General features: G+C 37.1%; 3 protein-coding genes across 3 annotated transcripts; 1 reads left to right on the top strand and 2 right to left on the bottom strand.

The window, feature by feature from the left end:
* Nucleotides 7675–8894, top strand: LOC104736143. Its single transcript, XM_010456074.2, has 2 exons — nt 7675–8425; nt 8506–8894. Exons 1-2 carry the CDS (start codon nt 7821–7823, stop codon nt 8645–8647), a joined length of 747 nt encoding a protein of 248 aa, XP_010454376.1. The 5' UTR covers nt 7675–7820; the 3' UTR covers nt 8648–8894.
* Nucleotides 18466–21006, bottom strand: LOC104736142 (pollen receptor-like kinase 6). The gene is made up of 2 exons (XM_010456073.1): nt 19389–21006; nt 18466–19231 (listed from the first exon to the last, which is right to left on the bottom strand). Exons 1-2 carry the CDS (start codon nt 20812–20814, stop codon nt 18663–18665), a joined length of 1995 nt encoding a protein of 664 aa, XP_010454375.1. The 5' UTR covers nt 20815–21006; the 3' UTR covers nt 18466–18662.
* On the bottom strand, nt 21368–23334 carry LOC104738069 (protein trichome birefringence-like 16; the record flags this gene model as incomplete). The annotated part of the gene is made up of 3 exons (XM_010458307.1): nt 21368–22499; nt 22607–22802; nt 23004–23334. Coding segments are annotated over 3 exons (1356 nt in total), but the record flags the coding sequence as incomplete, so codon positions are not given.

Genomic DNA, 23337 nt, shown 5'->3' with positions numbered 1-23337 from the left:
TTTCAATTTTATTACTTATTCAAATCTCAGACATCATTTTCGGTACTTCGTTTTGGATAAAGCCGTTGGTATTAGTTTTTGATATTAAAAACTAATATTTGGTTTTCTGAACTAAAAAAAAAAGAATTTAAGGTTTTGCATTGAATATTTATGAGAAAAATTGTCCGATAGAGCTAATGTTTTTTTTTTGTGAACTAAATTTCTATGTATAATATCCTTGAATGGAACGGTGAAAATTATTAATGAGTTAATCCAATATCTTAATTAATTACCTTCTTTAGCATTGACTAGGTTGTAGGAACTAAAAAAAAAAACTTAAAACAAAATTATCTAATTATAGGTTTTCAGGATTTGTAGAAATTATTAGTTATCTTCTTCTTCTTTTTCACTAATTGACTAGGTTTTTATTCATTTGGATAAGGGGATTGACTAGGTTAAAAACTTTTAGATAATGTTTAACGAACGATTAGGGATGAGAAAAATAAGATTTTTTTTTTTGGATAAACAGATTGGACAAACATTTTTTGGAAACTATGTCTAGATCACGTTAGTTAAAAAATTTTGTTTGGTTAGACAGAGGTACGAAAAGTTATTATACTCTTTGGTTAAGACTTGAAGTTTAACCCCAAAATGAGTTTACAAGAAGTTACAAATAATGTTTTCTGATAATAATGTCTACATATGAGAAAGTGAGAGTAACTCATTCACATATAAGTTATATAATTCATGGATGAGATTTACTTTGAAAATAAAATGTAACTCATTCACTTATAACTATATAAGTTATATAACACATGGTGATGAGAGTTACTTTGAAAAGAGAAAGAAAAAGTAATATTTTCTCAGTTCCTCTTAGTTGTAAGCATACCACTTATAATCTCTATCATATTGAGACTAGCTAATTTTGAGAAAATTGAACAGTCTCATAAGGATTCTTGATGATAAAAAAAAAAAAAGGTAGAAAGTTACTGAAAGGAAATCCGTAAACCATATAATGGAAAATGGTTTGATACTGATAAACAGGGAGAGAACTGGTTTAGAATCCAAATTTTGGGTTAAACCCCCAAGAAAAAAATTAAAATTATAATCCCTTATATATTAATAGAGAAACATTCTCAAGAAAATGTTGATGTGTCGTCGTTAGAGAACTCGAGACAACAATGAATTTATTACCCTCATTTTTATGGATATTTACACATAATTTCTATTGGATGATTAAAGAATATTCCTTTACAATTAATTAAAAAATCAAACATTTCAATTTTTAAATTTACTTTAATCATTTTATAACATATTTAATTATTAAAATTTAAAATCATTAGATCTAAAACATTTTCAAAATCAGAATTTATTCATATATTAAAAAAATTGTTTACTATTCACATATTTAAAGTTTCTCAAATAAAATTATCACAATAATCATTATTGTAGAGAATTGACTTATTTAGTATCATTGATATAATATTTCACGGGTGAAACATACTTACACAAAATAAAGATTGTTTTTTAAAAAAAAATATTGCATAGGTTGAAGAAAGAGCGGGTTATACATATATTTAGTTGATATATATTAGTTTGATCTAAACATATTCTCACGGGTTATATATATATTTTTACAGTAACAAATTTTAGATCACAAAAAATATCTTTACTCATAACCTTAATTTTATCAGAAAAATTTATTCCGCACATAGTACTGGTTGTTACATAGTTTATAATATTAAAGTGCATGGTTTTAGATTAGAGGATTTTCAAAATACAGTACGTTGTTATATATATATATTGAAGATTATAATATAATATATATATATATATATTATATATTGTGAGTCATTTTTTTTAGTCTTTGAATTGTGAGTCATTTTTACGTGAAGCTCAAACACATGTTTCTTTCCCATCAAACAAACGTTGTTGTTGATGGACGTCGCTTATGATTTTGACGTTTTTGTTTACGGGGGATTGTTTTATCTTTTGAAGGTTTTAAATGCATAAAATATATATAGTTGAGAGAGTTTGAAATAAATCCAGAGGATAGTTGAAGTTGAAGAAGTTGTTTTTTCGGTTAGATCCACTGCTTGATGTAAAAACAAAAACAAACCTTACCTTTTTTTGTAAAGAAATTGCTGTTTTGAAAAAACCTAAGATCCGTAATCATGATTTCTGATCATATATGTGTTTGTAAAACAACTGATTTATACATATTTGTTTTATTTATTCTGCTAGAAAATATACATATAGACTATAGAGGAGGATCTTTAGTAGGGGAATGGACCATATATATGAAAAGAAAGGAAAAATAAAACTCACTGTGGCAAAGTAAAACAGAGAACTGAGTCAGCAAATAATAGTGGAGGTGTACAAAATGAAGCTGTTGATGAATGACACGTTCCCACATCTCATGAAAGTGCTAAACGAATCCTCTTTAATTTAGAGCCCTGTGGGATCCATTGGCGACATTGCCGATCGATCTCGACGTTTTGTGTTTTTGATTTCTAATTTTTAAAGGTAGATTGGTTGTCTCTGTGTGGACCACTCTTTCATTGGCACCTCATCTTCATATTCGTTTTTGTTTAATATCTCTCTCTTACATTATTTTTGTCAGTATTTTTATAAATAAAATTTCTTACAAAAATAAATCTTTCAAATCTATTCAACCATCATTAAAAGCATTGTTTAGGGTTTATGTCAATTAATAAGCTTATACATATAACACCACTGAAATTTGTTTTATTGAATATATAACAAAGAAAACATGCATGTGTTGCTGTAATGTACAAGTTTGGGCAAATACAGATGGGTTGCGTTTGGTTTAGACATTACTGCTCACAAAACGTTAATATATTTTTGTGTTTGTGGCTGGATATGATTGTGATTGCATGCAATTGAAACTAATGTTATAGCGTTGTAAGAATTTCGAAACCAAAAGCTATACATCCTCTCTCTTAGCGTTTAATTGTGGGATAAGTTGTAGGAGGGACCCTTATTTATATTTCATTTCATCTTAGAAGTAAACATAAGCTTATAAATAAATTATGATGATGTAGTGTGAAGAGAGCTATATATTTTCTTGCCTCATGAGTCATGACTAAAAATATATGAAGTGCCCATTTATTTTAAACTCGAATATAATGTACTTGCAGTTTAACACCGTGTCACCCACACTATTATTTGTATCAAGAAGTTCCACAATATATTTGCGTCAACGTTTTGATATATAGCCTTAGTATTTTGACTATCTTCAGAACGATAATTGATGACTTACTCATGTACTTAATAGCATATTAAATTTAAATAGAATATAATACACTGGTTAGACAAGATTTATAAGTTTTCTATCCTCTGTTAATATATCTCTTATGGTTTTTGTGTGATAATAATAACCTCGTGAGCTATTCAATTTGCTCAAACTTTATAGACGGTCCATGTAAAAAAAAAAAAAATCTAATTAGCTTCACATGCTTTGTGGCTTCACTACAAGAAAACATGGAATTGCCAACTGCAATTTGCGACTAAAAACACAATCGCTAAATTTAACGATTGAATTGTGATTGTTTTGCTACTGAATGGCTACTAAAATAAAACAGTCGCCTAGTAGATGCTAATTGGAGATTGATACATATTGTCGCAGTGTAGTCGCCAATTTGCGACTAATTTGGAGACCAGTTTGACAGTCGCTAAAAGATTGCGACTAAAGAGCTACTATTTAGCGACTGATTTAATTAATTTGGGCCTTAACAAAATTTGGGCCGTAACAAAACACAAAAACCCATTTCTTATTTGTTTTCTTCCCCGAACAAACCCTAATCCAACATTTCTATTCTCAATTGTTTCTTCTTCTTCGAGACGAAACGACGAAACCTCAAAACCCTAGATCTAAATTCCTCTCACTCGACGAAATCGTAAACCCTTGATGGCTGGAGTAAAGAAAAGAGGTGGAGGAAGAAGAAACCCCTCTAATCGAACCTCTGGAACCTCACAAACGGCGAATCAAAGATCCGCCAATCTTCCCAGGCAGTATACCTTCACGCCGGCGAACCAGCGAGATCCAGAGATTGATTCTCAGGGAACTCCTGTCCCAATCCTCAAGCCTCCAGCGAGACCTACACCTTCTTACCGAGACTATCCACCTCCGACAAATCTGTTCCAGTACTCGAGGAGCTTTCCTGGAACATCCCCTTCCTGCGAAGCTCCAACCAGGCGTCCTTTTCTTCAACCTCTCGCCTCCGCGACGAATCCACCAGAAATCTCGAGTCAACTTCGAGAGTCTTCTCAACCGTCAGTCACAAATCATCATCGACAGTCTCCTAAAGTCTCGAATCTACCTCGACAGTCTTCTCTACCTCGATAGTCTCATCGACCACCCTCTTCTCAACCTGGTCAACCTCGAGCAGCTTCTGCATCGCTTCACAGTTCTCAAGGGCAAAACTCACATGAGGAAGAAGCTGATTCTGAGGATGACAGTGCAAGGGAATCAAATCTCCCAGCTGATGTACACGCTTCTTTACATGACATGCTTGTCCAACCAGGCCGTGTGAAGTATACCTTGTCCTCTCTCCCTCATTAGAGCGTGGAACCACTTGGTAAGAATTTGGATTAGAATTTTGGACTTTGGATTAAAATTTGATTGTGTTTGTTTGTTTATGATTAGAATTTTGGATTGTTTGTGTTTGTTTGTGATTAGAATTTTTAGAATTTGGGATTGATCGATTTGTTTGTGATTAATATTTTTGATTGTTTGTGTTTGTGTGTGATTAGAATTTTACTTGGATTGATCGATTTGTTTGTGTTTGATTAGAATTTTACTACTGATTTGTTTGTGTTTGAAGGTTTGGTAAAGACAAGTCATCACTTACCCGAAAGATTACAAAAGTGTTTACAAACAAGTTTGATGGTCCATATTACAGTTGGGGTTGTGTTCCGAATGCAAAAAGAGAAGGTTACTTCTTGGAATTCGCGGTAAACTTCTACTCCTTTCAATTTGATTTCTGTATTTATAGTTTTTTTTCTTGGTTTTTTTTATCACTAACACTAGTCTTCTTTTGTAGAGAACACACACCTGGGATCCCTCTCTAACCGGTGTGATGCAAGCAAAGTTCTATAGCATTTGTCAAAACCATATGAAAGACATGGTTTCCAAGGCAGCAGCTCAGCGAGAGGAAGTGAAACCGAGGTGGATTAAGAGAACTCTTTGGAAAGAAATGTGTGACTATTGGAACACAGAAGAAGCCATGGCAAAGAGTACAACCACTTCATCAGCTCGAATGTCTGACCGTAATGGTCTTGGCCCTCACAAGCATTTATCAGGGCCGAAGTCTTACTTACAAATCGAACAAGAGATGGTGAGTTACATCATAACCTTTTCATTTTTTAATTACTTGACATCAAATGGTTCCTAACCTTTTCATTGTCTAACATTTCAGGAAGTAGAATTGGGAAGACCGCCAACTATTCCTGAAGTTTTTCTCAGGTCTCATACCAAAAAAGATGGTACTTTTGTGGATAAGAAAGCACAAGCAGTTCATGAGGCATATAAGAGAAAAGGGAAGCTAAGTTGGCTGCCCAGGATAATGATGAGTCTTCTGATGGTACTTCACGTCAATCAGAGCTATCTCACGAGGAGGATGATGAGCTCTTTCTTCAGGTAATTTGCTTCTTTCTAATAAGCTATTAAGTTTTTCATTGTTAAGTAATTATAATAACTTTTTCTCTCTGTTTTGTGTATGGAGTCTACTTTCATAAATGATAGAGGAACATACTTTGGAGTTGGATGCCTAGGAAGTTACATCAACGGGAAGCGGAAGTACCCTGGAAGCTCTTCTACTTTCACAACCCTGCAACAACAGCTTGAAGATGCTAACCGCAAAATAGAGGAACAAACAACTCTACAAGCAGAGCGTGACGCACAGGTTTCACGGGTTGCAGCTGAGGCTTTACGGGTTGCATCTGAGCAACAAACAGAGATCTCACGCTTGGTGAGCTTCCTCAAGACTAACTCAAACTATGTCGCCTTCCTCGAGTCTNGAACACACACCTGGGATCCCTCTCTAACCGGTGTGATGCAAGCAAAGTTCTATAGCATTTGTCAAAACCATATGAAAGACATGGTTTCCAAGGCAGCAGCTCAGCGAGAGGAAGTGAAACCGAGGTGGATTAAGAGAACTCTTTGGAAAGAAATGTGTGACTATTGGAACACAGAAGAAGCCATGGCAAAGAGTACAACCACTTCATCAGCTCGAATGTCTGACCGTAATGGTCTTGGCCCTCACAAGCATTTATCAGGGCCGAAGTCTTACTTACAAATCGAACAAGAGATGGTGAGTTACATCATAACCTTTTCATTTTTTAATTACTTGACATCAAATGGTTCCTAACCTTTTCATTGTCTAACATTTCAGGAAGTAGAATTGGGAAGACCGCCAACTATTCCTGAAGTTTTTCTCAGGTCTCATACCAAAAAAGATGGTACTTTTGTGGATAAGAAAGCACAAGCAGTTCATGAGGCATATAAGAGAAAAGGGAAGCTAAGTTGGCTGCCCAGGATAATGATGAGTCTTCTGATGGTACTTCACGTCAATCAGAGCTATCTCACGAGGAGGATGATGAGCTCTTTCTTCAGGTAATTTGCTTCTTTCTAATAAGCTATTAAGTTTTTCATTGTTAAGTAATTATAATAACTTTTTCTCTCTGTTTTGTGTATGGAGTCTACTTTCATAAATGATAGAGGAACATACTTTGGAGTTGGATGCCTAGGAAGTTACATCAACGGGAAGCGGAAGTACCCTGGAAGCTCTTCTACTTTCACAACCCTGCAACAACAGCTTGAAGATGCTAACCGCAAAATAGAGGAACAAACAACTCTACAAGCAGAGCGTGACGCACAGGTTTCACGGGTTGCAGCTGAGGCTTTACGGGTTGCATCTGAGCAACAAACAGAGATCTCACGCTTGGTGAGCTTCCTCAAGACTAACTCAAACTATGTCGCCTTCCTCGAGTCTCAAACCAATGACCCAAACCCTGCTAATTCTCAAAGTTAGGTTCCCTCATGATTATGAAAACTTTTGTAATATTTGCAACACTCTTGGATATTTGGATGTCTTTTGGAACTTTTGCAACTTTTGTAAAAAACATGGTACTTATGTCTTTGTTTAATTTCATGTTTGTTATGTTTTAGTTATAGTTTTCTTAATCAGATTTGGTATTACAAAATCAAATAATGCATTTTTACCANGTCTGATCCAGTCCAGTTCATGAACCATGGAGGAAGCACGGACGGAGAAGACGAGGAAATGTNCATATCAGTCGCTAAAGCGTTGCAAATCAGTCGCAAATTTAGCGACTGTTTGGCGAGGGACGAACGACCTCAATTATCAGTCGCCAATTAGTAGCTTCATGGCGACTTTTTAGCGACTGATTTTTTTAGCGACTACGTATGTCAGTCGCCAATCAGTCGTGACTAAGTAGTTAGCGACTGTATAGTAACTGTTTTTGTAGTCGGTAATTCCATATTTTCTTGTAGTGCTTATTAAGTGATTAGATAGTATATGATAGTTTTGTGTTGAAGATAAACAATAAGGGTTTGATTCGCGAAATAAGAACAGTTCACGTGAGTTATTGTAAATATTGCAATAAATAAAAGGTAGTGTAAAGTTTCTCAACCCTCCCACCAACTCCACCATAAATAACACATCTCTCCCCCATCTCTTATTTGTGGAGGTTTCACAAACACCACCAAGCTTCTCCCTTCTCTCCTCTTATGCTTCTTCTTTTTGTTTTTGTTTTTTTTGGTTTAATCTGATCATACCCTTCTCTCTCTCAAGATCATGCTTACCAAAAGAACCCATCCAATGATCGGAAAGATATCGGAGCTCCTCGTCGGTGTCAACCGGTCAGCGGCTGCTCCTTTCTTTGACGTCTTGATGACGAGCCCTAGAAGCCCACTCGATTTCAAGATTCTCCCTCAGATATCTCAAAGAAACAGCTCAAAGAGATTCTACGATGACAGTCTTGGTGGCTCCGTTGGTCTAGGGATAGTAGCCGCCCTCGAGAACTCAAACACTCGTCTAATCACGAGCGTTTGTAGATCGGAACCGAACCAATCGGGCCGGTCTGATCCAGTCCAGTTCATGAACCATGGAGGAAGCACGGACGGAGAAGACGAGGAAATGTTCATAATGGACGAGGAGGATTACACGTTGGTGACATGTCACCATGGGCCAAGTGGATCTTGTAGTACAAGGGTTTATGACAAAGATGGGTTTGAGTGCTTCTCGAGTAAGATCAAGGAAGATCGTCGTGAAAGACTATTCGTGGTCGATGTCGGTATGGAATCTCCAGAGAACTCGCCGGAGTTTCAGGGTTTGGGTTTCCTCAATTCATGTTACTTGTGCAGGAAGAAACTTCATGGTCAAGACATATTTATTTACAGGTATCATTTGGGAGCATATGTATAAGTATTTTCATATTACGGTCCTCTTATTGATTAATCTTTTTTTTTTGTTTATGCAGAGGAGAAAAAGCCTTTTGCAGCACAGAGTGCCGATCGAGTCATATAGCAAATGATGAAAGGAAAGAGAGATGTAGATCAAACTTCTCAACCTCTCCTTACACCGTCGGCCAAATTTTCACCACCGGAGTCCTAGTGACCTAGTCGGATCAGTTCTTCTACTGAGTTTTACTTTTATATATATATATAGGGGGGATCGGGGGTAAATAAAATAATCGGCAAGAGAAATAAATTAGCATATATGACATGTATGTCCATATTATATATATAATCTATGGTGGAAACGAAACAATTTGGAGAAATTTTGATGAGGGGGAAATGAAATGTAGAGAGAGCTAATTCTTGATCGTTAAGCATGGCGAGAAATGGAACAATGCTCTTATTTTTTTTTTTTTTTGGTTCTTGTTTTGTTTTTCTGTATTTTTGTGATAATTATCATATATGAAAATGATTTTGAAGTTTTCTAAAATATGGTTTTACCTTTTTATTGTGTCCGATTATTTTAAAAATGGATGTTTTGAAAGGTGAATATAAGTAGACTGCTCCAATCCAAGCATCATATCAAATAATTGAAGCGAATATTAGCAAACAACAAAATGGAGCGGTGAAAATTGTGTTAAAAAAATTCGAATAATATACGTAATAAAGTTTAAGCATAACTCTGATGTATAATTGTGTATATAAAAAAAGAAAAGCATAAAAATGGTTGTTGCCGTGTTGGTTTATGTGTGGTTTTATTCATATCAATCAACTTGTGAAAGATACGAAATACTAAAAGAAAATAAATAAAAAATAAAATTGACCCATACGGAAGAAGCCAGCACTGAGAATAAGCCCAAAAGAGGGACATCATTGCTGTGGTAAGGGCCTACCACAAAAGTCTATTTATTATTGGTTATTATATAACAGGAAGAAGAAGAAGAAGACAAAACCTAATTTCTTTGTGGTCCTTTCACTAAAATTGACTTGCATGCATCAATTTTAATATGTCTTTGTTCGTATCCGAATCGAGTCTCCTACCCAATACTCAAGCTTTTGGGTCCATTAATATGTTAGTCTTTTATGGTTTCCTTTTGCTTGTGTTTAAACTATACAGTTTTTGACTTTTGATTGTTAAGATTTATTGGGAATCTGAAATTTTGAGATCGTAGAAGAGTAGCTAGCTGCATGTGATATAAATGAGAAAATTACCGTTAGACTAAATCCTCAAATAGGAAAAATGCGTCTGCAAATGAATTGATAACATAGTAAAAGAAAAAAAAAACATAATCACGCGGACTCCTTAAATCTGTTATTAATTATTATCCCATAATTCTGATAGTCACTACTTAACGTGATTTGCCACTTGTTGTTGTCACTACTCGTGATTCGGCACATAAAATGTCATATAGACAGAGTGATAATTTTCGGCACTTTATTATCTAAATAACTTATTCGTGATAATTTTCGTATATGATCTCTCTCCTTTTCTCGTCTCTCGCTCAGGTTATAATAGTTTGATTTGATTCACATATTTGTTCTGATTCCATCCTTAACCAAAAAGATTTGGGAAGTTATGGGTAATTAGTTAAACTTGAATGTTTCTTTCTCAGAATTGAGTTTGGAGCTTAAGGAACCCAAGCCATCAGTCTCACAACTTACAAATATGTATTTTTTGCTACAGCAGGAGTCAACATTATCCTTAAAAAAGATATATTTACTGAGATATGAATATGATACTTAATCATCTCAATAAAATAATCATAATCAGGACGAAGCTAAACCAGTACGTTTCAATCATGGTTGGCTATTGTAGACTTTTTATAAAACGGAAATGACATCCAGTTTCTAACAAGTCTCAACAAAAAAAAAACTAAAAAACAAAGAAATTAAATAAAACAAGCGGCTGAATACTGTTTAAACTCATTACCGATTTGCCTCTACAAAAAACCACGGAAAATCATGGTTTTCTCTGGCCCAAATCTGGTTAATTAAAACAATAGATCTAAGACTTATCTAAGTCATGAATTGCTACCAAAATTTATTTTGTTTAAAGGTCTCAGATCGGAACGAGTAGTTAGTCGATCGGAGTCGGACCATAAGACACATAAAATCATTTCCATAAAACAAAACTGACTTTACTATTTAGGTGACTGAGGAGCCAACCCCAACCACCACTTGCTTTCAAGCCGAGACTGAGACACGTGAAGATGTATTGATTTGTCTGAACTAGTATATGTGTGATTCAAGACGTGATACAGGATTGTTGTTGTTTTATGTGCGTGAGAAGTTTATAGAAGGTTTGAGAAGACAATATTGAAAAAAATTTGTACTTTATGATGATGAGTCCCTTCTCACCACCTGAGCCGCTTTTCGAATTGAGTGGAAGCTTTCTCAGTTTTGGGCAGTTTCTTACAATGATTGTCCTAAGGAAACGGCAGAGGTCTCCAACAAATGTTCTTCAGCTCCCGTAGATTAGCCAACTGCAGAAACTCTAGTTTTTGAAAAGGAACAAACCCTGATACTTCACATACATAAGCTTTCTCTCTGTTTATTATGTCTTCTATTTTATAAGCACTGTCAACGTAAAGTAACGTAAGATTTGGAGCCAACATCAGCCACGTCAATTCCCATATGTTTTTGCACTACCATAGATTAATCCTAGAGAGGCTCAAGAAGCATGTGTTCGGCGGGTTATTCAGAGGAGAAACCATCTCGCATCTGATGCTTGCAATGTCCATCTTCACCTCAAAAATAGTACATTTATCGAAAATGAGTTTAGAAACTTTCTCCATACTAGCTAAAAGTGATATGTCTGATGATTCTAATTGCAAACCCTTGATCTCTAGAGCTTCGGTACAGCACACCAGCTTGCGAGAGCTTAGAAACTGATTCAAACCTGAATCAGAACTGAATCCCATTGTTAGAATTTCTAAATTATCTAAGACTTGCAACTCCTCGTAGTTTTAGATAATTTAGAAATTCTAACAATGGGATTCAGTTCTGATTCAGGTTTGAATCAGTTTCTAAGCTCTCGCAAGCTGGTGTGCTGTACCGAAGCTCTAGAGATCAAGGGTTTGCAATTAGAATCATCAGACATATCACTTTTAGCTAGTATGGAGAAAGTTTCTAAACTCATTTTCGATAAATGTACTATTTTTGAGGTGAAGATGGACATTGCAAGCATCAGATGCGAGATGGTTTCTCCTCTGAATAACCCGCCGAACACATGCTTCTTGAGCCTCTCTAGGATTAATCTATGGTAGTGCAAAAACATATGGGAATTGACGTGGCTGATGTTGGCTCCAAATCTTACGTTACTTTACGTTGACAGTGCTTATAAAATAGAAGACATAATAAACAGAGAGAAAGCTTATGTATGTGAAGTATCAGGGTTTGTTCCTTTTCAAAAACTAGAGTTTCTGCAGTTGGCTAATCTACGGGAGCTGAAGAACATTTGTTGGAGACCTCTGCCGTTTCCTTAGGACAATCATTGTAAGAAACTGCCCAAAACTGAGAAAGCTTCCACTCAATTCGAAAAGCGGCTCAGGTGGTGAGAAGGGACTCATCATCATAAAGGGGTTGAGAGTCTTAAGCCCAGGGATAAGTGGACTACTGCAGAGAAAAAGCTATCAAGTTGTAATTCGACAGCCAAGACAGCGATTTACAATGCTATTGATTCAAGCCACTTCAAGTTAATTTCTCAATGTGTATCAGCTCAGAAAGCATGGAAGTCATTAAAGAATATGTTTGAGGGTACTTCAAGTGTTAAGAGAACGAAGCTGGATATGTTGGCATCACAATTTGAGAATCTAAGGATGGAAGAAAAATAAACTGTGACTGAGTTCAGTGCTAAGTTATGTGATATATCTAATGAGGCTTTTGCTCTTGGAAAGCAGTACAAAGACAAAAAAAACTTGTGAAGAAGCTGAAGCGATCGGTGCCTGCAAAATTTGAGTCAAAATTTTTTGCAGTTGAAGAAGCTCACAATTTAGATGAGATGGCTTTTGATGAGTTTGTTAGGATTCTAAAGGCTTTTGAATTAAGCAAAGCATATGAAGCTGAAGGAGTAAAGAAGAAAGATGATCAAGTTAAGGAAGCAATAAAGAAGGAAGTTGACATTGGAGTAGCTCTTAAGGTATCATCTTGTGAAGATTCAATGGTGATCTAGAGTTAAATCAATAACCCAAAGCACACTCAACCACGATCTAGTGGTGTCGTCGTAGCACTTTAGGGTCGAATCCACAAAGACCAAGCGATGCACTATGAAACTATAAAGATCAAGTATAGCTAAAGCAATAAGAAAGATTGTGTTTCAAGTAACCGATCAAAGGCAGAATTTAAATAGAAGTTTGTAAATCAAGAGAAAGTATTGGGCGTAGGGAATCAGTCAGGGAATATGATCACGAAATTAGATGATGGATTGGGAAGGCTTTAGGTACCGTTCTTGAACTCAAATCTCGAATGTAAAACTAACCTACTGTCGCAGCATTAGTTATCTATGCAAGGAATGATGAAACTCTAAACCGTCGTTTGAATCTAAACAATCCTAGCAAGCAATAAGTTCAAGTTTGATTATGTTCACAAGGTGCCTCAACTTCAACTNGACTTGCAACTCCTCGTAGTTTTAGATAATTTAGAAATTCTAACAATGGGATTCAGTTCTGATTCAGGTTTGAATCAGTTTCTAAGCTCTCGCAAGCTGGTGTGCTGTACCGAAGCTCTAGAGATCAAGGGTTTGCAATTAGAATCATCAGACATATCACTTTTAGCTAGTATGGAGAAAGTTTCTAAACTCATTTTCGATAAATGTACTATTTTTGAGGTGAAGATGGACATTGCAAGCATCAGATGCGAGATGGTTTCTCCTCTGAATAACCCGCCGAACACATGCTTCTTGAGCCTCTCTAGGATTAATCTATGGTAGTGCAAAAACATATGGGAATTGACGTGGCTGATGTTGGCTCCAAATCTTACGTTACTTTACGTTGACAGTGCTTATAAAATAGAAGACATAATAAACAGAGAGAAAGCTTATGTATGTGAAGTATCAGGGTTTGTTCCTTTTCAAAAACTAGAGTTTCTGCAGTTGGCTAATCTACGGGAGCTAAAGAACATCTGTTGGAGACCTCTGCCGTTTCCTTAGGACAATCATTGTAAGAAACTGCCCAAAACTGAGAAAGCTTCCACTCAATTCGAAAAGCGGCTCAGGTGGTGAGAAGGGACTCATCATCATAAAGGGGTTGAGAGTCTTAAGCCCAGGGATAAGTGGACTACTGCAGAGAAAAAGCTATCAAGTTGTAATTCGACAGCCAAGACAGCGATTTACAATGCTATTGATTCAAGCCACTTCAAGTTAATTTCTCAATGTGTATCAGCTCAGAAAGCATGGAAGTCATTAAAGAATATGTTTGAGGGTACTTCAAGTGTTAAGAGAACGAAGCTGGATATGTTGGCATCACAATTTGAGAATCTAAGGATGGAAGAAAAATAAATTGTGACTGAGTTCAGTGCTAAGTTATGTGATATATCTAATGAGGCTTTTGCTCTTGGAAAGCAGTACAAAGACAAAAAAAACTTGTGAAGAAGCTGAAGCGATCGGTGCCTGCAAAATTTGAGTCAAAATTTTTTGCAGTTGAAGAAGCTCACAATTTAGATGAGATGGCTTTTGATGAGTTTGTTAGGATTCTAAAGGCTTTTGAATTAAGCAAAGCATATGAAGCTGAAGGAGTAAAGAAGAAAGATGATCAAGTTAAGGAAGCAATAAAGAAGGAAGTTGACATTGGAGTAGCTCTTAAGGTATCATCTTGTGAAGATTCAATGGTGATCTAGAGTTAAATCAATAACCCAAAGCACACTCAACCACGATCTAGTGGTGTCGTCGTAGCACTTTAGGGTCGAATCCACAAAGACCAAGCGATGCACTATGAAACTATAAAGATCAAGTATAGCTAAAGCAATAAGAAAGATTGTGTTTCAAGTAACCGATCAAAGGCAGAATTTAAATAGAAGTTTGTAAATCAAGAGAAAGTATTGGGCGTAGGGAATCAGTCAGGGAATATGATCACGAAATTAAATGATGGATTGGGAAGGCTTTAGGTACCGTTCTTGAACTCAAATCTCGAATGTAAAACTAACCTACTGTCGCAGCATTAGTTATCTATGCAAGGAATGATGAAACTCTAAACCGTCGTTTGAATCTAAACAATCCTAGCAAGCAATAAGTTCAAGTTTGATTATGTTCACAAGGTGCCTCAACTTCAACTGTCGTTGGCTAAGGATCACCTTGCTCACCTATGTTCTTTTCAAGCAATTCAACAACACTTTTGATGCCTAGATGAATTAAACCTATGATCATAAACTAGGTAGCTAATCTAGTTTAAGCAATAAGAACAACAATAGATGAAGAACTCAATAGATCAATCCCAAATCTAACAACCTAAGCTAGAGAATCATAAAACCCCTTTGAAACCCAAAACCCAATAGATAAACTACTCAGACATGGAGATAAAAGAACAGCAAATCAAAGATGAAGAAAACATAATTGAATTGCAAAAGAATAGAAAATAGGGTTTAGAAATCTTCTCCAAAGTGTCAAGAAGGATTAGAGATCTTCTCCCTTTTGCTCTCAATACAAAATAGTCTCAGAAAAATAAAGCTTATGTCTCTGGAGGTCGTGCCTCTAACTTAAATATCAAAATAAAACACTAAAAGTCGGTTTAAAACAAAAAAGGAAAAGTTGCGTCGGGCCCGGGATCGGTCGATTCGAATGTGGATCAGCCGATCCAGGATGCTTTTTCTGTGTTCGCTCCATCTGCTTGCTAGTCCGATCAGTCTTCACCAAAATGGCTCCAGATGCTTGTCTTCATCCCCAAAACACTCAGTTTCCTTCCAAAGTAGCCTAGAACCTGTACAGACTCACAAAAGACTAAAAAGACTCTAAAAGCACACTTGGACTCAATAAAAGACTCAAAACAAATACCAAAACTATGGGTAAAATCCTATAAAATACAGACACATCAAATGGCTATGTTATCAAGACAAGTTGCTAAATTTCTGAAGCGTAAGGGCGAAGAGAAGAAAAGTAGAATGGATGAAGAGATGAAGACTTCATCAAAGAATGTTAAATGTTTTGAATGCAAAAGATATGGTCATGTACGGTCTGATTGTGTCAATCTACAAAAGCATAAGAAGAAGGCTATGAATGTTGTTACTAGTGATTCTGAAACTGATTCAGATGAAGAAGAAGAATTGAAGAATTTTGTGACGTTTACAACTTTTGAAGATAGTTCTGAATCAGTGTCTGTATCAGCGTCTGCATCAGTGTGTGCAACTGCTTCTGAACCTGCAGCAAAACCTGCAACTGCATCTGAACATGAATCTGATAGTGATAGTGATGGAGAGGATATGAGTTATGAAGAACTTGGTAAGAGTTATGAGAAGTTGTATGCATATTGGCTTAAGGTAGTTGATGATAATTCAGTTTTTATTAAGGAGAAGCTTGAGTTAGAGGCTAAAGTCATTGAAGCAGAGAAATATGCAACAGAGAAGGGAGAAGAAGCATTACAAGCTAAAGTGCAGCTTGAAGAAACTCAAAAGAATTTGAGGATGCTTAATAATGGTACAGAGAAGTTGGATCACATTATGAGTATTGGCAAGAATGATAAGTGTGGCCTTGGATATGAAGGAAAAGTTTCAAAATCGGATATGGTGTTTGTTTCAAGTGGAAAAATCACGTCTGCATCAGGAGTGCTTCAAAGACTGCTTCAAAGACTGCTTCAAAGAGTGCTTCAGAGACTGTATTTTTGAAAGAACATGATAAAAGAATTTCTGAATTTCACAATGCACCTAGACAAGTTTTTCGACTTGTTTGTCATCATTGTGGTGTTGTTGGGCATATTAGGCCAAAATGTTTCAGATTGTTGAGAGAGAGGAGCCGAATGGAGAATGCTTATGATGTAAGGTTTCATGGTCCTACATGTTATCAATGTGGAGTTCAAGGACATATTAAGAGGAATTGTTTCAGGTTCACTCAAGAGGTTAACAATGGAGGTCTAAGGCACAACAAGATTTGGGTGAGAAAAGAGAATTTCTATGGAGGTGGTGTACTAGGCTATCAACCGCGTATTGCAAAGCGGGGAGAATTTTCTTGTTAGTTTTGACCATGTTGTGACTCATTCAGGGGGAGAATGAAGATGTGTTTGGTGATGGTGTTTAAGTGTTTGAACTGATGAGTTCACAAGCATAGTCAAAAAGGGGGAGAATGAAGATGTATTGGTTTGTCTGAACTAGTGTCTGTGTGATTCAAGACGTGATACAAGATTGTTGTTGTTTTATGTGCGTGAGAAGTTTATAGAAGGTTTGAGAAGGCAATATTGAAGGAAGATTTGAGGATGAATTGAAGAGGAAAACTACTATTTATTGGGTTGATTAAATTGGAGTTTTACAAGGAAAAGGAAAATAGCAAAAAGGAAAAAGTCATTTTCTTATGGAATTTGGAAATCTTCTCTTATGGTGATTAGGAAGTCTTTGTGGATATATAAGGAGGTGTTGGGCACGTCCTAGAGAAGTAAGAGAGCTGAGACATAAATAATAAAATCCTAGAGAGCTTTCTCATTGTGTGCGGCTTAGTTTCGCAGTTTGATGCTTGTGTTGTTCAAGCTTATTTGTTCGTCGGTGTGGCGTTTGTGTGAAGGTTGCTCCAGAGTGTTGGAGATCTGAAGTCTAGGCTCAGGGGGAGTTTAGCCCAAGGTTAGGTTATCTTGGTTTAAATCTAGGCTTGGTGTTAGTCTAGTTAAGGGTAGAGAATTATCCTTAAGATTTCATGTTATAGAACAGAGCGGTGAATTAAGAGGGTTTTGCTTGATTTACGCGTTTGCGAATAGGTTGTATTTGCTTTCTTGTTCTAGAGGAATCGAAATCTGGACGTGGTCCCGGGAAGTAGAAAAAACTGAACCTCGTTAACAAAGTTCTTGTATTTTTTACTTTCTGCACTTTATTATTGCCTCATCCGCATTTACAACACGGTTGACAAGTGATTACCGGAGTTATTATGATATGGTCCTCGTCCTCCATACCTTAAAAAATCCTCCATACCTTAAAAAATAAATTAGATTAATTACCACAATAATTAAAAACCACAAAATTTGAGAAATCAGGGCATTTTAAAAATATTTGTATACATATTCACTTCATAGCTTCGAACCTGTGAAGTGAATTTCTCCCTAGCAATTGGAAGCTCTGCATTAATAAAAAAAAAAGAAGATTATTCGTTAGTTTTTGTGGTTATTATGCTATTATATATTATGACAGAAATTCTTTCATGAAAATTAATAACTTAAAAAAAAAAAAGTCATTCTTTATCATTTCAATTATTTCGGTTTATATATTAGCTAGCTAACATAATTGCCTCTGTATGTGAATGAGTACACTGTGCCATTGATATTTACCTATGTATGTGAATGACGACGTCGATCATTTTGTACTTAACTTTCCAAGAATTACCAATTAATATTCAAAATGATACAGTCACTGTTCAACAAATTATAGATACATGAAAAATAATTGAATCAAATAACATTTGCATACTCAAGTTTTTTCATGAGATGTCTTATTTGCTGATATGTCTGCACATTCATCTTGATCTTTGTAACAAATTTTGACTCCTTCTAGCAGTTATGTGGAAACATATTAAAAAGAAAAAATAATTGGCAACAATCACAAGACCAATGATTATGAGATGAATGGACTTTTCTCATATAGTAATGATTAGATTAAAAAAAAAACATATATTCCTAGAAAATAAAAAGTCTTATCATGTTTGACATTTTAAAAAAAAATAAAAAAAGAGGAAATATAGAAAGAAAAATTTTAAAATATTTCTAACTTTTTGATGAATCATTGTGGTTTTCTTATGGAACAAGAAACATAAAACGTATAATTTTTTTTCTTTTTTTCTTTCCAAAGATAGATCACTGCAACCACAAAAAGGAAAATAGAAACCCTCCGAAGAAACAAAACCTTTTATCCTATTTACGAACCCAAATTCATCAACACTTCGCTCCGTGGTTAGTATATTATATATATATACATATATATACAGATTCCGAAGGTTTTCTTTCTTCCTTTTAGAGTTTGATTGTTCGCTCCGATCATGATTGCATGCGGTCAAAACATCTCATCAAGTGTTTACTTGTTCTATCCTTCTAACAGCTTCCCTCATGTCTAATCTCTCGTCTGGATTACTTGCGATACAAGCAGCCCCAACCCGCAACAATTCCACCATCTGTCGCACCGAATCAGTATTGTTTACTATCTCCGGATCGATAAGTTCTTCTTCCTTCTGCTCCGCGACCGAAGATTGTACCCATTGAACTATATCGGTACCGCCTTTACCGTTGTTTAAGTACTGAGAAGGGAATTTCCCTGTCAAGATCTCTAGAATTATAATTCCGAGGCAGTAGACGTCCGACTTATGAGAGACCTGCTGGGTCTGAGCAAACTCGGGTGTCTTGAAAGCGAACAACGCTTGTGATGCGTTGGTTGGCTGGAGGAGCGGTAAGAATGCGTAATCGCTGATCAAAGGCTCGTAGGTCTCGCTGAGGAGAACGTTGCTTGATTTGAGGTTACCGTGTGGGAGATCGTAAGACGCAAACTCCTCGTGCAAGAACTTCATTCCATGCGCAACTCCTTGAATAATCTTCAACCTTGTCGGCCAAGTTAGTTCCGAATGGTATATCCCCCGGTCACCTGTTGAGAACAAAATAAATACCGAAAGTTTCATTTAGCCTTAGTAGTTGAAGGTTTCATATATGTTGATCACTAAATTGTGTTAAATGGCAAGAAACTCTGCTTTTGAGATTTCTTGGAATCAAAAAGAAAAAGAAAAAGCATATTGCGGGGTTACCATGTAAAACGTAAAGCAAGCTGCTTTTAGGCATGTATTCGGAGACTACAAGCTTCTCTTCGCGACGGTAATGATAGGCTAAAGGGGTAAGAATGTTAGGGTGGCGGAGTTTCCCAAAGCGTCTCATCTCGACATCGAAAGGTTCACGTGCAAGTTGATTCATATCCCTAATCCTCTTCACCACAACGGATAAACCATTGGTCATGACGGCCTTGTAAGCTGATCCAAGACTACCATTGCCAAGCACCTCAGCTGCAGCCTTCATTAAATCCGGTAAACCGAAAGAACCCTTGTCGCTATTTACCATTATAATGTCACCCATCCCACCGCCAAGGCCTCCTCCTCCTCCTCCGTTACCGCCTTTCCCAACTTGAGACACGCCTTTCTTGGAGGAACCGCTTCCATCCGCGTTTCCACCACGCTTTCTGCTCGATTCCGTAGACCTTTTCGCTGTGGTGGATACGGATTCGGGTACTCTGACTTCCACAATATCGTTGTCGCTCAGACGTTGTTTGTCGAGCATTCGAAAGTCGGGGTTCTTCTTCTTGTTTCGCTTCCTTATAACGCCTACGATAATAACGAACATAAGAAGAAGCGTGAAGGCAACCATGATCGCGTGTACCGTGGCATTGTTCGAGTTGGGAGATACTGTGGCTGTTGGAGGCGTCTGGCCTCCGTCATCCCGCCCCTGCCCCTCATCTAGGGGAATATAATCACATGAAAGGTCAACTAACTCCCCGCACAAGCCCTCGTTCCCTGATACATTGACAGCAAGATTTTTCTTATTCGTAATGCTTTCCGGGACGGGTCCTTCGAGATTGTTGACTGAGAGGTCGAGGGTTTTGAGGCTCTTAATGTTGCCAATCTCTACAGGTATCTCCCCGGTAAAGTTATTTTCTTGAAGGTGAAGCTCCTCGAGCTGAGGGAGCTGCGTAAGGGAGGAAGGGATCTTTCCCTCGAATTTGTTATGATCAAGAAATAGCCGCTTGAGCTTTGTCATGTCCTTGAAGAAATCGTCAGGGATCTCTCCGGAGAAGCTATTGTTAGAGAGCATGAGAGACTTTAGGCCCCGGAGTTTGAAGAAATGCGGGAGAGGACCCGAGAGGAGGTTGTTGTCAAGCCTGATTGTCTTTAGATTTGGGAGATCCTTTAAATCATCTACGGTGATGCTACCCGAGAGACCAAGCCGTGTGACGTGAATGCCTGACACTGTTAGACCCTTTTGGCAATAGATCCCGAACCATTTCCCACTGCAAGGATCTGTTCCTGCTCTCCATGAATTTAGGTCCCCTTTGGTTATTTTCACCGAGTTCTTGAACCGCACAAGCGGTTCCGACTCGCTCACGTGCTGCAAAGAAGGGATGATTGAGAAACAACAGAAGAGGAGGAGGACGAGGATAAAGCTGTGATTCAGAACAGCAGCCATGGATTTAGGAGAATAGATGCTGTTCTTCTTTTTCTTGTTGGTATAATGTTATGTCTTAAAACAATTAAGGACGATGTTTTTTTTTTGATAATGGATGTATTATGATTTGTTGGGAGGTGCAGTTTTGTTTAGATTGTGTTTGTTGTTCCAAAGTTTGGACATTGGTTGTTTGTGAGGGTTGTGAAAGTAAGGGTGGCATTTCTTTTTGTTTTTTTTTGATTGAATTAGTTGTCAAAGTTTAGACTTTTTTTTAAAGCCAAAAATAGCTTGTTTTTCGTTATAGTTGCAAACCTATTGGTTTGTTTCTGAGAGCATAGATAATTTTTAATAAGGATCTGATTTTCTAATCTTAATAAGTTTCCATCTATTTGCATGTCTCATCATTGTTATAGAAAATGACATTCCCAATTGCAATTACTATATTTGGTTTCTTAAAATTCGGACGGATCAGAATAGGTACCAATCGGTTCGTACCTCCATCAAAATCATGCTTAAAAGCGTTTAAGCAGAATTGAAACTCAAACTTTCAGATATTACATAAAGAATTCAAAACTAACTCTAAAATTTCTTTTAATTGACTTCAAGACAATGTTAAGGAGTTAGGATCTGTTCCGCAAATATGGTCGGAACAAAATTCCCGGTATGGTTAGCGTTTTGCAAACGCATACGACAAAGGTCTATAATAGCCAGAGCTTTGCTTTTGTACCATAATAAAAAAATATACTAACTTACACCTCAAGCCGCTAAAACTACAATGTGTGTTGTAGAAAGCTATCAAAAGGCTAAGCTTTGGTTTGGCTCAAGCCCTTTCTCTGAACATTTCTGCTGATTGATGCAACAGCTGTAACTTGAAAACTTAGATCATCGCAAAAAGGATTTCATTCCAGGTATCAGGAACACCGGGCAAGCACCAATGGAGGCAATCCTGAACTCCCCGTGAAGCCGAGATACTGAACCGTGATATGTGACCTTCGTCTCTAATATTAGATAAGGCTGTTATGTCCAAAAGCTTAACCCCTGTACCTTTAACTGAACGACCCGCGCTGTAATCGCTCGACTCCTCTTGCAAAACTTCTTTTCCGATAGACATTGGGGTTGTATTATTGCAACTTCCTCCGGTGTTCCATTCCCCGCCCACAAAATGTCTGGGCGAAAGGCTTCTGTAGAATGCCTTAAGACCAGGATGGAGAGGTAGCTGCGAGTTAACCCAGCTAACAGTACTGTGGATTGTGAAGTTCTTGGCATTCCCAAGAGCAGCTAGCTTCTTGTTAGTGTTTGGAACGCCATTAACATGCATCACCCATCTGTTACCGTTGAGCTTCCCTCGGTTCCAATGGTGACCTGTGTTCATTACCAACACGTCGATCTTATGAAGGTACTGGCGTAAGAACGCTGGTGGGCGATCGAGATGCATAGCGTGTTCAGTTGCAGGGTCAGTGATATTGATTGGTTCTATGTCGCAGAGTGTAGATGACCAGTGGTATAGGACCGTTGTGTTTGTTTCTGGGAATCTGTAAGCCCAGCCACCAGGACGAGCTCCACCTTCGGGAGTTATGAACCCAAATTCTGGTCCTACGTCAAGGACATCGCGCCTCTCTTTGCCTCCCGTGATCATACACATCATGGACTGAAACTGTTGTCTTCCCAATGAGTCTCCAACAAAGGCTAGGGTTTTGTTCTTCATCCTGAGGATTTATTTACTGTTACTACGAAATTGATGCAAACACTTGGCAACATCTATGGATACATTGGATTTAACAAACGTAGAAATGAAATATACAATTTCTTTTACCTTCTCAAGAATCTGGAACCCTCAAATTCTTCCATAGAGCAATCTTTAGGTTGCCACCTTAACCTTTCAAAGGCAAAGTCTGTACGTTGCATCAACCTACATGCCCACATAGAAGCAAGCCACTGTTTGCATTGAGATCCCGAATACAAAGGACGGTGATTGTCCACAACCCATTTCCCTTTAGCGTAATTACAAGCTGGTAGGGAAAGATAATATAAAACAACCTGTTACTTCACGTAAGAGGAAATCATTCTGAGACAACATCAATACGGTGTAGAGATTCAAGACTAATAGTTTCACCGAGATTCAAATAGATTAGTCATGTCCAGTTAAAGAACACTCGTAAGAAGGCTTTAACGCATCATAATACTTGGATCTATAAAATATGATTTTCTACCTTGCTTGGCGATGTGAGCTGTTGAAGTACTACCATCAGTCCTCTCTTCATCTGTTGCAAGAATATTACTCTCTGGATCTGAAACAGTCTCTTTAATATGTGTTGTCTTCGAAGCTTCGCCACCAACAGCAACCTCACGCTTCACCTGTTCTTCACTAGTTGGTGTCTTCTGATATTTTGGTTCACTTGCAATAACTTCACGTTTCACTTGTTCTACTTTTTTCTCTTCAATAATTGGTGTCTCCCCTTGGTTCGTATTACTTACAGTATCTTCTTCTACTTGTTTCTCTTCTTCTTCTGTATCTTTATTATCAGTCGAATCCTCTTTGCTGTC

This window comes from Camelina sativa, chromosome 13, assembly GCF_000633955.1.
Source record: "Camelina sativa cultivar DH55 chromosome 13, Cs, whole genome shotgun sequence".
NCBI lineage: Eukaryota > Viridiplantae > Streptophyta > Magnoliopsida > Brassicales > Brassicaceae > Camelina > Camelina sativa.
This window is presented reverse-complemented; position numbering and strand designations above follow the sequence as displayed.

What these genes read in the sequence shown, in the direction of transcription:
- LOC104736142 (XM_010456073.1), bottom strand. Translation starts at nt 20,814, where the DNA reads ATGGCTGCTGTTCTGAATCACAGCTTTATCCTCGTCCTCCTCCTCTTC. An exon ending in CTTGCTTTACGTTTTACATG is followed by an intron (nt 19,232 to 19,388) that starts GTAACCCCGCAA and finishes TGTTCTCAACAG; the next exon opens with GTGACCGGGGGATATACCAT.
- LOC104736143 (XM_010456074.2), top strand. Translation starts at nt 7,821, where the DNA reads ATGCTTACCAAAAGAACCCATCCAATGATCGGAAAGATATCGGAGCTC. An exon ending in CAAGACATATTTATTTACAG is followed by an intron (nt 8,426 to 8,505) that starts GTATCATTTGGG and finishes TTGTTTATGCAG; the next exon opens with AGGAGAAAAAGCCTTTTGCA.